Below are 15925 nucleotides of genomic sequence, written 5' to 3'. Positions count from 1 at the left end.
GGGCCGCCATAACAGCCGATGATCGCTCTCCGCTCGTATTAATCGACCGTGGTATCAGAATAAATGCCGAATATTATCGCAAAAATATTCTGGAGGGTGTATTTAAGCCTTAGGCACGCAAACATTTTGGCCGCAGACCTTAGACATTCCAATAGGACTCAGCACCAAGAATAGTTACAAAATGAAGTTCCTCACTTCATTTCCACCGCACAATGGCCACCAAAATCTCCGGATACCAATCCGTTGGACTATTGTGTCTGGAGTATTTTGGAAAGCAAAGTTGGCGCTTCGCCGGGAATGGGATAAAATGCCGCAGAGCAACATTCGGGCAGCGTGTGACGGTTTCATTGGCCATAATTTGTGCCAAAGGTAACCAATTCGAACAAATCTAAACCTATTCTGAAATACACTGTAGAAGTGAAACTTGTGAAAAATATGCTGTTTAAAAAATTTTATTTTTTTTGTGCGAAAAGAGTGGTTATAGTGTAAATTTCGATTGTTTCCGTAAAAGAGGCGCAAAGTATTGAACACAATAGAAAAAAAAGACGCCGGAGGAATTTAAGAGATGTTTCGGACCCCTAGTCCTAACCCAGTTCAGTGTAAGCATTTTAATAAAAAAAAGTTAGTTTTAACTTATAAATTTTATGAATTTATCCTGTGCTCGTCCCTTTAAAAGAAAACTTATTAAAATATTTATTAAAAATATTTTAAATAAAAATATAGAAAATGTACATTTAAATGTGTATTTTTTATATAAATGACATTTTCATAATTTATAAGAGTTCAAAAAGTATTTAAAGTCAAAAGTGTCCATAAAACACATTTGCCAAATCAAAAGTGGCTTCATTCTGAAAAAATGTTGTTTTTAATTTTCTGAAGAAGGTAATTCCGGCATTAATTCCATTCGATCGGAATTCGGTTCTGTGGCATGCCTGATAGGCCGTTTTCACGAAGATCTTCTGTGTCACAAGCATAAAATTCGTTACGACATTGCTTGGAAGTTCGATCTAGGGAGAATTTATCCTTCGTCAAGACCTTTCATATCCAAAAGGAATTTTCCACCTCCCAGATTTCCTGTTCATAGTGTTACTTCTAATACTAACAGATATAAATAAAGTAATAAATTGAAAATAAACGAACCGATTTTTTATTATAATGCTTTGAGAAATAAAAATGCAAATTAATATTTCTTTTTTTATTATTTTTATTGTTTCTTGATTTCTTTTTGTTTAGCTGTGATGTTATATGTTTTTTTTTTTTGTATTTTCATTTGTGTTCTATAATTTGTTGGTTTATTTTTATGAAATTTTTCACAGTTCACAACCTTACAAAATGGAAAGAAAAAATCGTTACTTGCTGTCAATATAATCAATAAATCTCTAAATATGATGACATTGTTTTTGTTCTTAACCATATGACCCGTCGGTGGTTGGAGGACGGCCTTTGATGTGCACTGGTAGTAAGATCACCAACAACAAAAATTCTTACATCCTGCCACCATAGAACAGGCTATCTCCAAACACATTGAGTTTGGTTAAAATCTTTTGATTTTGTTCGTTTGGTAAAGGTAATCTCAATTGGAAAACAAAATCAAACGGGACTGTGATTGTTCAAAGTTTTGCAATTTGTTTGTAACCTTTTAAATCGAAAGTAAAAATAATAAAGGGTTTATTTGTGTCTTAATTCCAAAATATTCCTTGAAATTAGAATATTTGTTGTAGTTTGTTCATTATTTTTAAATTTAGGTGCTAAAATAGATTGTTAATGTTTCGTTATTTAATTATTTGATTCAAATGAGCTATTGAGGCTCAATGTGTTTGTTCTGTGTTTTTTTTTTTTTTTTTTTGGAGGGGTTTATTAGTTTCTCAGAGACTAAAATTAAATTTTACACACATTTTGGCACATAATACATGTTTTGTTACTGTTTGTTATTTCTTTTTTTTTTTTTTGGTTTTTTAAAAACTACATTGATACGTATTTTATTGAGAATTGTTTCCAAAATATAACAAAAATAAATAAAAATAAAAAAATTTATACAAAATACATCAAAAACTCATAACTCATTAAAAAGCTCAGAAGGTTTGCCACAATAAAATTAGAATTAATAAAATAATACGTTTTTAGATCTCCGCCATTAGGAAAACAAATCAATGAAATTTCTGATGTAATTTGATTGCAAGTAGATTTATATTTTACTAGCAGTTTCAAATGTGGTTCCCACCTAGATACACAGTTTGGTGAGGAAGAATTTTTGATAAATACATTTTTGTAGGGGTGTCCAACAACATCCAGGCAATCGAAAACGAGCATAATAACACAACAAATGCTGTGTCTTCCTGGCAATAAAAGCAAATTTTTCGGATTGCTATGACTTTAATGGTACAAGAAGATGTAGGGCTCTGACTTGCTATCCTGTCAATCTTTAAGAAACTGTGGGCGAGGATTTTTACTTGGCTGTTTTAAAAAAAATATTTAATCCTTAAGTGTCAAAAAGCTCGAATTTAAAGTGAAGTAAAAATCAAACAAACAGTTATTAATCACGAGGTAATTTGTCGTGTCTAAGGAGGCCCTTTGGTCACTGAGATGCAGCAACGATTAGTTCCAGAAACACTAGACTCTACCAGGTTAAAAGGTTTTTTTTTCCCGATAGGGTCTATATCAAAAAAATCACAAGTTTACAGAATATTTGCAAATTGTTATTGAGTGTGGCAAATCTTTGGTAAGAGAAAAAACGTCTTTAATTTTTTAATAAAACTGAATTTATTTTAAAACTCTTAAAACAGATTTTTTTTTTGAATGAAAACGACAAAAAATCAACTAAAAATTAAAATTACAACAATATTTGAAGAAAATAAAATAAAAATAAAATGAAATTAATGTTACAAACTATGTTGTCTATATATTATGTATAAGCTTTATAAATTTATATAATATATATTTTAATGTTGTGTTATATTTCTCACATTTCTTTTTTTATTTTATAAACATTTTGTTTTGTGTGTGTGTTTTTTTAATTGATAAAAGCTACAATTAATTTGGCAATTGATGGGTTTGATTTGTTTGTTTCTTTTCTTTAAAGTTTTATTTTACTATTTTTACTGACATTGTTTACATAAAATCGTAAAACTACTTTTATATACTTTTTGAGTTTTATAATTATGAAAATATAATGTTTACTGTATGTATATTTATAAAAAAAATAGACAAATACAAATAATGAGGAAATAATTGAAAAAATAATAATTGAAAATTATAATATATTTAAATTGTATAATAAAACAATTTCTCAAATCTATTCTTTGCTTATTTGAGTATATCTTATTAAAATTAAACTTTGGCTTTGTTGTTTGTAAAAACTATAACATTTTTCCTTATTAAACTTTAAAGAAAAAATACTATAAGACATTTGCTTTGTCTTAATCAAAAATAAATTCGAAAAATAAGTGTTACAACACAAAAAAAAAAAAAAACATTTATTCCCCTTTGTATAATAATTTCTTTTGTAATATGAAAAAATAGAGTTTTAAGTTTGTTGTGAAGAAAGTTAAGGAGGACGTTTGTTTACCTGCGTTTAATATGTTCTTTTGAAATCAGAAAATTCTTTAACTATTTTGAATTTTTGTTTGTTTTTTAATTGAGCAATCATTTGTAGCGTAAGAGTATTAAAAACGTGAACTTGTTTGTTGTAATTCTAAGGAAGCTTCATCAGGACCCAAATGATGTGGTGTGAGTTGTTATTTTATATGACGTATGACATAAATTGTGTGAGACAAGCAGTGCACACATCTGCAGAATGTTGTTGTGATAATTTTCCAGACACAACATTGCATATTTGAATTCTTTAGAGTAATACAAATCAAATATATATATATATATATATATATTTGATATAAAAAGGAGAAAAATAAAATACTCCAACTTTAAGTTTATGGGATATACCAAAAATCGAGTCCTGAAACACCAATAACACAAGCAAATGCTGTATCCCCTTGGCAAAACATTTAAACATTTTTGGATTCTGACTGACTGACTAAGAAGTCAAAAATGTTTCGTATCCCCTGGCCAACATTTTGCATTAGCTGTCATATCATATTTTATTCCAAGTGTTATAATTTTCATCATGTTGGGTCCTTCTCTGGTGTTTTGTGTCCAAGGAAATTAAAGTGTTTTTACAGAACAACAATTGTTTAGTTTTGTAAATTCAGCAATTTTATCATTTAACAAAAATAAGGAATTACATTGTAAACATCAAGTATTTTAGGGAAGATCAATATGTTTTTTTGTTTTTTTTTTTAATTCAAAGATTGATTCACGTTAGTTTTGTCTCAATTTAAATGTGTGTGTGTGTGTTTTGTTTTTAATTTTTGTATGTACACAGTAAACAATTGCACAATAAAACATTTAAGTTTTTATTTTTAGTACATTCAAACATTTAAAATAGAAAAAAATAAACACATTTAGAGAAATATTTGTGTTGTTGTTTTTTGTTGCTTTCAAAGGGAGCGGAAAGAGAGTTAATTGTTGAGGGATATAATAATGTTTACTTTCTTAACAGCTAAAGAATATATATATTTATAATATTTATGGCTTTTTTTGTTCTTATTTTATTTTTAATAATAATTTGAGCATTTGTGTGTGCTTTAATTTAGTTCTTGTTTTTAAGATTTTCACAATAGTTTTATTTTGTAAATAATTTTTAAAGTAGCTGTCTCATGTTAAATAATATTATTATTACTCTTTGCATCTTGAACACACTCATACAATAATGCGCCCTAAATTTTCGGTTTTGTTTTTATTTTTTTTTAAGGAAAGAAGTAATTAGAGAGTTGTTTGAAAATAGATTTTACAATGCGAAAATGTGTAGAGTATTTTCATTTGTTTTTAAAAAATATAGTAGATTGCTTTTTGAATAAATTCTTGTTGCTTTGTTTGGAAAAATGTTCATATTTTTTGTTTGTTTTTCTTTACAAAAAGGAAAACAATACATAAATGAAATATGAAATAGCTTAACTATTTTAGTACTTTCAAATGTTTTAATATTTGTTTTTTTTTTTTGCATTTATATAAATTTTTATTGTATATATCAAGGATATGTCTACGTTTTTCACTAATTTTTAATTTTATGTTGGTTTTAATTTTTTTTTTATGAATTATTTTTGTTTAAGCTAAAAGTAGGTGATGAAGTAATAAATGTAGCTGCCAATAATAAAAATAACAATAACTAAAAATTCTAAAATTGTAAAAAGGAACCAAAAAACGAAGAATATAAAAGAAAGGCTTAAAATATTTATATGACTGTATGCGAGATTAAAACTCGTTTGGATCGTTAAAATACGATAACTCTAATTTAAATGAAATTAAATTTAAACTTCCTTCAATTGCAGGCAGTGTTTTTGAAAATCATTGGGAGCCCAATAATATATATTCCCGAAAACTTAAATAACTTGCAAACAAAAGTAACTGGGTGATGTTGACGGCACATGACGAAAGGGAATAGTTACTTGAGTACTGTTTAGAAGTTACCTGCATAATTCGGAAGATTTCTCAATTGGTAAAATATCATATCATAAGACCTATAACTAAAGAAAAAATATTTAATATGTTTCTGAGTATTTTCTGTTTTTGATTTTCAAATCAAATTAGCTTTTGCCATGAGTATTTTTACGTACGAATTGAGTATTTGTTGATTAGACGAAATACGGGCTGATCAATTTCAATTGGAGTATTTTAAAAATTGCAAGGAAGTGAATTATTTTCTCGAAGTAATTCGTGAAAAAATGTACAGCATAACTAGTTACAAATGTTAGAAGTGTTTTCATTTGACATTGTGTTCCACTTTTGTGAAACATCGCCATAGGGGGGATCCGTTTTTGCTGCCAGAGTGCTCACATCTCTTGAATATTAAAATTGCCTGGTTTATGCCTTCAAGTAAATTAACACGCCAAATGTTACCGATATTTCGAAAATGTAATGGTATAATATTCTTTGGACTTTTCACATATTGCAATATATTTAATTCGGTTTGGTCGGAATAAAACTTTGTGATTTGTGTGCATTTTTTTTGAGAAACAATCCTAATTTATCGTTTTATCTATAACCTTACATAATGGAATTTAGTTATGCTGCACTCTAGATTTATATTTAATTTTGATGAACTTCAAATTATCTAAATTATTATATTAATTATCTAAAATTAAGAAAAAAATTGGAAGCAACGAAGAAGGAGAAAAAAAAAACAAATAATATATTCATTAAAAAATTTTAAATTAAAAAATTACTATTAAATTTACCTGATATTAAAAAAAGCTTATGCTGCCATTTTCTTTGTAATAATTGTAAACAATTAAAAAAAATATTAATCTTATCTGACTTAATTTTTTCTTAACATGAATTTGAGGTTGATTTTTTATTATATAATTTAAAAACTGTTCAACACAGCACTTTTTAGAAACAATTTTGTATTTCACTTAGCCACTTTTCATTCTAGTTAACACAAAAGATTTTGTGTGAACGAAGAAAAGGGCTGGCCATTATGGCTAAACAGAATAATTGAAAAAAATGTGTATTATTTTCTTAAACCTGCAGCTGACAAAGGTTCGATATCTAAAGAAGTGTTTGTATTTAGATTTTTTACTTATACTTAATCAACAAAATAGAAGCCCTTAAAATTTTGTGTGTATGTGTGTTGTGTTACATCTTTCGATTGTTTTTGGTATAAATCTATTTTTTTATAATTAAATTTTCTTAATTAATTTTGTTGATTTTTTGTGTGATTTCTTTTCTTTTTTGTTTGTTCATTATTTTTAAATACTACAAATTTTTTGTAAATTTTATTTGCTGGACGACATTGAATTTGAACAAAACTACTCTCGTTATGCTATTTATTTTTAGTTTCTATTATAAATTACTTTGTGGTTTTGTGTGTGGGTGTGTAGTAATCGATTGGTTGTTGCTTTTTCAATTTTTTGTTTTCAATAAAAGTGTAAATTTTTCCTTTTTGTTCTGTTTAAATATTCTGTTGCAATTGGTAATGTTTTTCTTTAAAACACTTTTATTCCATTTGGTTGTTGGATGTTGTGGGTCCTCCTCGCTTTGAGTGTAACGTCTCTTCTTTGGGTGATCATTTATTTGTTGCATGAGTATTTTCTGGAGGCATATTAACTTGTTTGTTTGAGCATTTGATTTTGTTTTTTTTTTTTGTTAATATTATTTAATAAAATATTTTTTTCAACATTGTGTTGCAACCAAATTAAAGGTTGTTGAGCATTTTTTGGGATATTCTTCAGTAATTTTCCACATCGAATTTAATATGGTGTAAAGCGATTGAATCCTCCGCGATACATTGTTGCCTGCAAAAAATAAAAATGTATTAATAAAATGCATAAGAATAAATCAATATTTATACGTAGTGAACTAGAATTCTAAAATTTGGGACGAGAATCACTAATGGAGAGCAGGATATATGTACCACCCAGACGAAACGGCTGAGGCTAGAATCTTGAAAATTTTCACCAGACAAAATGCACTAAAAATTGAATACATTATATTGGAAAAATGGAAAAATGAATTCGAGTCACTAATAGAGTGTAGGATTGAGGAACCAAAGGGTTTTTGGAAATTCGAACTTTATGGTTACGAAAAGTGTGAACGGATAGAGCTAAAATTTGGTATTCAAATTAAGGTTGGAAAATACGTTTGAAATATGAAGGTGGTTTTGGAAATGTGTGCTAAGTTTGGAATAGTTAGATATAGAGTGAACGGGTGAAGCTGTGTATCCTGAACAAATGGAAGTGGTTTCGGAAATGTGTACTCTAATTGTATGGAAAGTACTGAATGGTACTATATTTTGTATTGGGTGAAGGAATAGAGCCGAAATTCTGAAATTTGATGTTAAGATTACTGATGATGTCTGTATTTGAGATTTGGCAATGTTTTGGAAATGCGTTCTATATTTGTACGAAAAGTACTAAATGGTACTAAATTTGGTAATGAGTGAAGGTCTACCACCTCCATATCTCAATTACAGATACCAAGGAATTGATATATGGAGGTGGTATCTGGAATTGGGATATGGAGGTGATTTTGTAAATCGGTACTGTATGAGATGAAAAAACTGCAACCAACTTCAGACTGCTGTCATTTCAATGCCACTCGTCCGACAGTTATTAAAATTATTCCAGTGACAGCTCATTATATTGTTTACAAGCGTACAAAAGCATTTTAGCGAGAATTTTCTAGAAAAAAAGTTATTCGTGGTGGAATTCGGGCGTGATAGTGTGATTTCCTTACATTTCTCTGCAAAACCACAAGCTGGCTTATAGCACTCCAGCATTTAAATGTGAATAAATCTTTTGTGTCTCGTACCATCGCTCGTTACCGTAATATTGGCAGCGTAACCCGATCTCAAGAAAGTGGACTGAACATATCGCAATATTCCATTCGGCAAATTTTGAAAAATGAGCTCGGGGTAAAGCCGTTGACATTCCAAAAAGTGCAAGAACTTACACCGCAACAGAAAGAAAATAGACTCAAAAGAGCTGAAGAGTTGCTTCACTTGGCCGAAAGTGGTGAACTGCCGAATTTGGTTTTCTGCGATGAGAAAACATTCATTGTCCAGAAGTTTGTAAACGAACAAAATGATCGTGCTTACTTGTCAAAGAGGTCAGCAGAAAATGTGCACCATCGGTTGGCCACCAGAAATCACCCGGCCCCGGCTATGATGATGGTGTGGGCCGCCATAACAGCCGATACTCGCTCTCCGCTCGTATTAATCGCCCGTGGCATCAGAATAAATGCCGAATGTTATCGCGAAAATATTCTGGAGGGTGTATTATGCCTTGGGCATGCAAACATTTTGGCGGCAGACCTTGGACATTCCAACGGGACTTAGCACCCGCAACCCAAGAATGGTTACAAAATGAGGTTTCTCGCTTCATTTCCAGCGCACAACGGCCACCAAAATCTCCGGATACCAATCCGTTGGACTATTGTGTGTAGAGTATTTTAAAAAGCGAGGTTGGCACTAAAAGTGCAAAAGTGTCGATCACCTCAAGCAAGCCCTTCGTCGGGAATGGGCCAAACTACCGCAGAGCAACATTTGGGCACCGTGTGACGGTTTCATTGGCCGTTTGAAGGCCATAATTCGTGCCAAAGGTGACCAATTCGAACAAATCTAAACTTATTCTAAAATTTGATGCTATTTTCGACATTTTTTGCTTTCATTCAATAAAATTTAAAAAAAAATGTTAAAAGTATGGCGTTTGACTTTGTTGCAGTTTTTTATCTCACCCTGTCCTTGTACGAAATGGTACTCGATATGGCATTAGGTGAAGGGATAGAGCTGAAATTTTGAAATTTGGTAGTGATATAACTGCTGGTTTCTAAGGTTTACAAATGGAGATGTTGAACTAGTTTTGGACTGAACATCTTCGAGCTTTAATAACATCTAATTGTTAAAATGTGAATTCATAAGTCCATTGTAAAGGGTGTTTTTTAAGAGCTATAGGAAAGGAAAGTTTTCAAGAAATGCGTTAAATCCCACGATCTAACCGGGCAATTGACCGGAAATAAAATGTTCATTGGACACGCCGTGTTGTGTGGCATGTGGCACCGTCTTGTTGAAACTACATGTCATGCAAGACAAGATTTTTGATTCAAATTCGTTTGCACGGTGATTGATGGTTAGATTATCGACCAAACTGAATATGTTTAACAGTAAAAAATACGAAACGTAAAAAAGCCGTATCACCCCATGAAAAACAGTTCAGAGATGGGAACTAGCTTTCTAGGGAGTTAAATTTGACAAGGTAAATTACAGAAAATTATGGAGATGGAAATTCTTATTACAAACAGGACTATTTCAAAATGATTATACCATGTGGGTTTTTTATAATTATAATAATTATAATTATAATAATAACAATAATAATAATAAAATAATAATAATAATAATAATAATAATAATAATAATAATAATAATAATAATAATAATATAATAATAATAATAATAATAATAATAATAATAATAATAATAATAATAATAATAATAATAATAATAATAATATAATAATAATAATAATAATAATAATAATAATAATAATAATAATAATAATAATAATAATAATAATAATAATAATAATAATAATATAATAATAATAATAATAATAATAATAATAATAATAATAATAATAATATAATAATAATAATAATAATAATAATAATAATATAATAATAATAATAATAATAATAATAATAATAATAATAATAATAATAATAATAATAATAATAATAATAATATAATAATAATAATAATATAATAATAATAATAATAATAATAATAATAATAATAATAATAATAATAATAATAATAATAATAATAATAATAATAATAATAATAATAATAATAATAATAATAATAATAATAATAATAATAATAATAATAATAATAATAATAATAATAATAATAATAATAATAATAATAATAATAATAATAATAATAATAATAATAATAATAATAATAATAATAATAATAATAATAATAATAATAATAATAATAATAATAATAATAATATAATAATAATAATAATAATAATAATAATAATAATAATAATAATAATAATAATAATAATATAATAATAATAATAATAATAATAATAATAATAATAATAATAATAATAATAATAACAATAAGAATAATAAGAATAACAACAGTAATTTCTTACCCCATATCCGGGCACGGGTCCAATGCCATGTCCTAAATAAGGATCAGCATATTCTCGGGCATAACTGTTTGCATAAAAAATAAAAATAATAGAAATATCAGAAGTGCAATATCAAATATTTCTTAAACATATATATTATTTGGATTCAATTTTGTATTTGAGATTAGTTAAGATGGTAGTTAGTTTTCATGATTCGCGACTTCTCCATAGGTTAGTTGATGTTGTTGTATCAATAAATTAATGTTAATGTAAATGAAAAAAAATCTGCCAATTCTAATCAAAGTTGTTAATTTTTGTTAGATCTTTGCAAAAATCTTCTAGTAAATTTTTCAATTGTTCTGTTTTTCTTATCTTGCTTATGCTACAAAAAATAAAAATAAAAAACAAGAAATAATAAAATTTAGTAAAAGAAAATTATAAAAGTAATTTTACAAAAAATAAAACAAAAGATATAAACGGAAATGTTAAAATGATTTATTATGTAATAATTAGCAATTAAAAAATTAAAACAGAAACCCTTTCAACAAAAATATTTTAAAAACTGTGGTTTCCAATTTTTCAGATTATAAATAATGAACAGTTTTTATCGTATGATTGTATGTAAGAATATAGAAACACTGTGCTACATCAATATTAATTTCTTTTGATCTACTCGTTTATTTGAAGAAATATTGGCTTCGATTTTAGATTTTTCAATTAAAACATTTGAAAAATCGACTTAGAATTGTTGCAGTAGGTTTGATGTGCAGATTTTATAAATAATTTTCGATTCCAAATAAAACATGCCAAGATTTCTATAAGGATTGTCTATAATAGTTAGTATTTTTATGCCCTCGGCCAAATGGCTAGATGATATATACCCTCATTTGATACGGCCAAAACGTGCCTCATCGAAATAACGGTTTAAACCCTAGGTATCTTTGTGCCAAATCCGTTTCAGGACAATGTCGCGATGTCCGTCCGCTTGTCCGTCTATCTGGCTGGTGCGCACGATAACTCTCGAAGGGAGTATCCGATTTGGTCCAAACTTGGTCCATCGTAATATTTTTGTCAAACTTAGATCGAATTTTCTGCTCAGAAAGAGAAACGATAATCGGATTTTGCTCCAACTTTGCAAATCCAAATATTTGCGGCATTGCTAGTTCAGGTGCGAAAATGGACAATGTCGGTCCACTCTATCAAGTACCTCCCCCACAAAGGTTCAAAATTTTGAATAATTACAACTCTTATAAAATGTGATGTAAGAGTCCGATTGACTTTAAATTTCACACATCCCAATATTTTTATTAACCCAAGGTCTAGTGTGAAGTTCGAATATATCGGTCCACTCCTTCTGGTACCTCCCCCACAAAAGGTAGAAATATTCATTAAGCTCATAAAACGCGAAATAAACATCCGATTCAATTTAGACTTGACACATCTGAACATTTCTATCATCTCAGGATCTGTTATAAAGGCGATAGAGATCGGACCATTCCTTCTGGTACCTCCCCACAAAGGGTCAAAGTTTTGAATGACCAAAACGTTTATAAAATACGAAATAAGCATCAGAATCCTTTATATTTCACACATTCCATCATTTCTACTAACACAAGATCTGTTGTGAAGATGATATACATCTGCCAACACCTTCTGGTACCTCCCCCACAAAGGAACAAAATTTTGAGTAACCATGAAGCTCATAAAACGCTAAATTAACATCTGATTCCATTCAGACTTGACACATCTCAATATTTCCATCAACACAAGGTCTCTTATAAAGATGGTAGAGATCAGACCATTACTTCTGGTACCTCCCCCCCCATAGGGTTCAAGATTTTGAGAAGCCGAACAGTCAAAGTAAGCCAAATAAGCATTCAACTCTCTTCAACAAATTTCACACACACAAACATTTTTGATAACACAAAATCTGTTGTGAAGATGATAGCTGCGAGCCCCTTCTGGTACCTCACCCACAAAGGATCACAATTTTCAATACCTACGAAACAAGTCAGCGATTCTTTACAATTTGCTATACCTAAATATTTCTCTCAACCAGAAACTTGGGATGAATATGGATTTTATGATGAAGTTTCCAATATAGACCAAATCTGGCACATTGCAGCAATATTTATACCGTATTTATTTAGGTCCGATCTGAAATAAACAATATTGGCCCATTCCCACTCCATAGAGGGTCAAGAGTTTGAATAATCATAACAGATGTCGAAATATATTTAAATAATCGATCATTTGCTGAGGGTATACGTCTGTCGGCAGAACCGACTGATACTTTTTAACTTGTTTATTTGGAATTGGAATTTTAAACTATTTCTAAAATCGACATACCAAAACCTGCTACATAATAGGAGCTTCACGTTGGGCGCCAACAAGAAAGTATTCTTGCAACCTAGACATTAAAATATTAAAGGACATAAGTACAACTTTTGAATTATTGTGTGGTGTATTTTTTTCTTGAGGGAGATCCCATATCACCTGAAGACCATTTGAATTGAATTTTTGTAGCACAGTGTTTTATGAGCGTTAAATACATAATCACATATTTATTTACAATATGTTAAAAAAAGCAATAAACCATAAAAGTAACAAAAAAAAACTTACCCCGCAACGGTGGCATAACCAGCCAATGCTGGCTGAGCTGCAGCGGCAGCAGCAGCGCCATATGCTGCTCTAGTTGCGGCCACAGCTGTATAGGTGGTAGCGGCCGTAGCATAAGCCTGTTGAGCCTGAGACAAGGGTGTCTTTAACAGAGGAGCAGCAGCCTGTAAAATGGCCAATAAAATGCAAATTAATAATTACAATAATAACAAATCAATTCGAATGGTTGAGAGGTCAAACAAAGCATACGACAGGTTTGATAAATAATAAAAAAAAAAATATAGAGAACAGTTTGAGGTGAGTTTTTGTTTTGTACATTTTTGGTATTAGTGATAACCAATTGGCATGAAACAAACTTGTGGTGGATGGAAAATTATTTGTTGTTGTTGCTTTTGTTTTAACTAATATAAATATGCTAATAAATTAATAATAGTCATACATATATAGTATAAGTATATGTATAATTAGTTGATAAGCAGAATTGTATAAGTGAATTGAATTTTATAACAAAAAAACATTTAATACCATTACAAAAACCGATCAAAGTTAACCTGTGTTAGCTTAGTGCAATTTGCAATAATAATTTCAAGACATATTGCACAATGGGTTGCAATTTTTCTCAACAAAATACAGCTAAGAATGCTTTCCACAAATTAAATGCATTTACATAAAACGTAACAATTGGACGAAACGCCAATGCAAAAATGTAAAAACAAACGAAAATTTATAAGAGTCATTCCAAAATATTGTTAACCTTTCACCTCTATTAGAAGTTAATAAAAGCCAGTGCTATATCTGTAACAATTATACAATTCAAACATTTCGGTTTTTGTTTTGTTTGTAATCCGAAAAACAAACTTAACATGCTGGCAATATTTCCGATATTGCTTTTCATCATTAATCAATATTGTGATCTTCATGTTACTCTAGGTTAATTTTTTCAACTATTAAAATTAAATATAAATAAATTCCAACACACAGCAACACCTGGTCAATGACTGCAATTAAAGAAGGTTATAATAGTGAAAAAAAAAAAAAAACTAAAACTAAAACTACAAATATAAATAGAAATAATAAAAATATCATGCTAAAAATTTTGTGTTGTCAGAAAAAAGGTTGCCTTTCACCATCCAGAATTAAAGCAGAATTGAATTGTTGTTTGAAATGTAATTTTCAGTCAAAGCAAATCTCCTCAGAAATCAATAAAAAAGATTCGGGTTAGAACATGGTAGAATTAAAAAGGTAAAGTCATATCTTTACAAATTTTTCAATATTATTCCTTTGACATCTCATTGTCTAAATGCATATTTATAAAGCCATTATACGTACACAAACCAGAAATGGGGACCCGCTTGCAGGGACGTGAAATTTGGCAATGTAAGTTGCAGAAAATGCAGAGTTGAATATGGTAATTGAAATGACTTTACTTTATTTATACTCTCCATCATAGTATGGAGGGTATATTAAGTTTGTCATTCCGTTTGTAACATCTCGAAATGTAGATTTTATACCCCACAAAGTATATATATTTTTGATCCACATAGAATTCTATGTCGATTTAGCATTGTCCGTCAGTCTGTCCATCTGTGGAAATCAATCTAGCTTCTGAACGAAATGAAGTAGGTTGATAAAATTTTACTCAAATGCATATTATGTCTGCAGGACTCTTGGTATTAAAAATGGACCTACGTTTTGGTATAGCCCCCATATAATGGTACCTCCCTTTTTCGGTATTTTAGTGATTTAAGCGACATCATTCGCCGGAAATGTTTAAAATTTTGTATTTGAAGTTTGCAATGGGTACTACAGCCTATGACAGAAAATTCTCTGTGCAGGTCCACGTCGTCGTATAGCCCCCATACAACGGTATCTCCCGATATTCGGTATTTTGATGATTTTAGCGACATTATTAAACAGAATTGTTTCAAATTTGGTATTTGAAGTTCGTAACGGATGCTACAGCCTATGACTGAAAATTGTCTATGCAGATCTATGTCTTCGTATAGCCCCAATATAATGGTACCTCGCTATATTCGGAATTTTGATGATTTTAGCTGCATTATTCACCGAATTTTGAATATTGAAATGGTTTATGACAAAAGTTGCCTATGCAGGTCCACGTCGTTGTATAGATCCTAATATAACGGCTACTTTTGCCATTTTAAGATTTTAACATAATTTTTAACGGATTTTATTTTTTTGAAAATTGCCAAAATCTAACTTACAGCTTTTTTACTTGTTGATTCTACCATGGGTAAGAATGTATATTCAACTTTGGTGTAAATCGGGTCCTTTTTAGAATTGTGCTGATATTTTGCGTACACGAACACGTCTCGTTTTAAAAATATGAAAGTTCTTGTACATAGAGGAAAAGGGCTAATGTATGCATCAGTTTTGATGAAATGTTGTCACAAATTTTAACTTTGTACAGAAAATTGAATGCCTAGTCTTATTTATGGTTCCCATCTATCAAAGAAAAGTATATCAGATTTCTGGTTAACTGAAATATTTAGATATAGCAAGTTGTAAACAATCGGCGATTTGTTTCGCAAGTTATAATAATATAATCATTGGAAATTGTGACCCTTTGTGGGTGAGGCACCAGA

General features: G+C 29.4%; 1 protein-coding gene across 13 annotated transcripts in view; it reads right to left on the bottom strand.

Moving 5' to 3' along the window:
- Nucleotides 1–3883: 3883 nt before the first annotated feature.
- LOC101901314 (pneumococcal serine-rich repeat protein) overlaps nucleotides 3884–15925 on the bottom strand; it is a 520206-nt gene continuing 508164 nt past the window's right edge. For all 13 annotated transcript variants that reach the window (XM_059130596.1, XM_059130601.1, XM_059130595.1 and 10 more), the window contains 3 exons: nucleotides 13323–13483; nucleotides 10722–10785; nucleotides 3884–7349 (listed from right to left, as the gene is read on the bottom strand). In XM_059130596.1, the coding sequence (XP_058986579.1) occupies nucleotides 7305–7349; nucleotides 10722–10785; nucleotides 13323–13483 (270 nt within the window). In that variant the 3' untranslated portion in view covers nucleotides 3884–7304. The remainder of the gene's footprint in view (nucleotides 7350–10721; nucleotides 10786–13322; nucleotides 13484–15925) is intronic.

The sequence above is a fragment of the Musca domestica genome, unplaced genomic scaffold, assembly GCF_030504385.1.
Source record: "Musca domestica strain aabys unplaced genomic scaffold, Musca_domestica.polishedcontigs.V.1.1 77, whole genome shotgun sequence".
Classification (NCBI taxonomy): domain Eukaryota; kingdom Metazoa; phylum Arthropoda; class Insecta; order Diptera; family Muscidae; genus Musca; species Musca domestica.
Note: the sequence above shows the minus strand (reverse complement) of the source record. Positions and strands in the feature narration are given on the sequence as shown.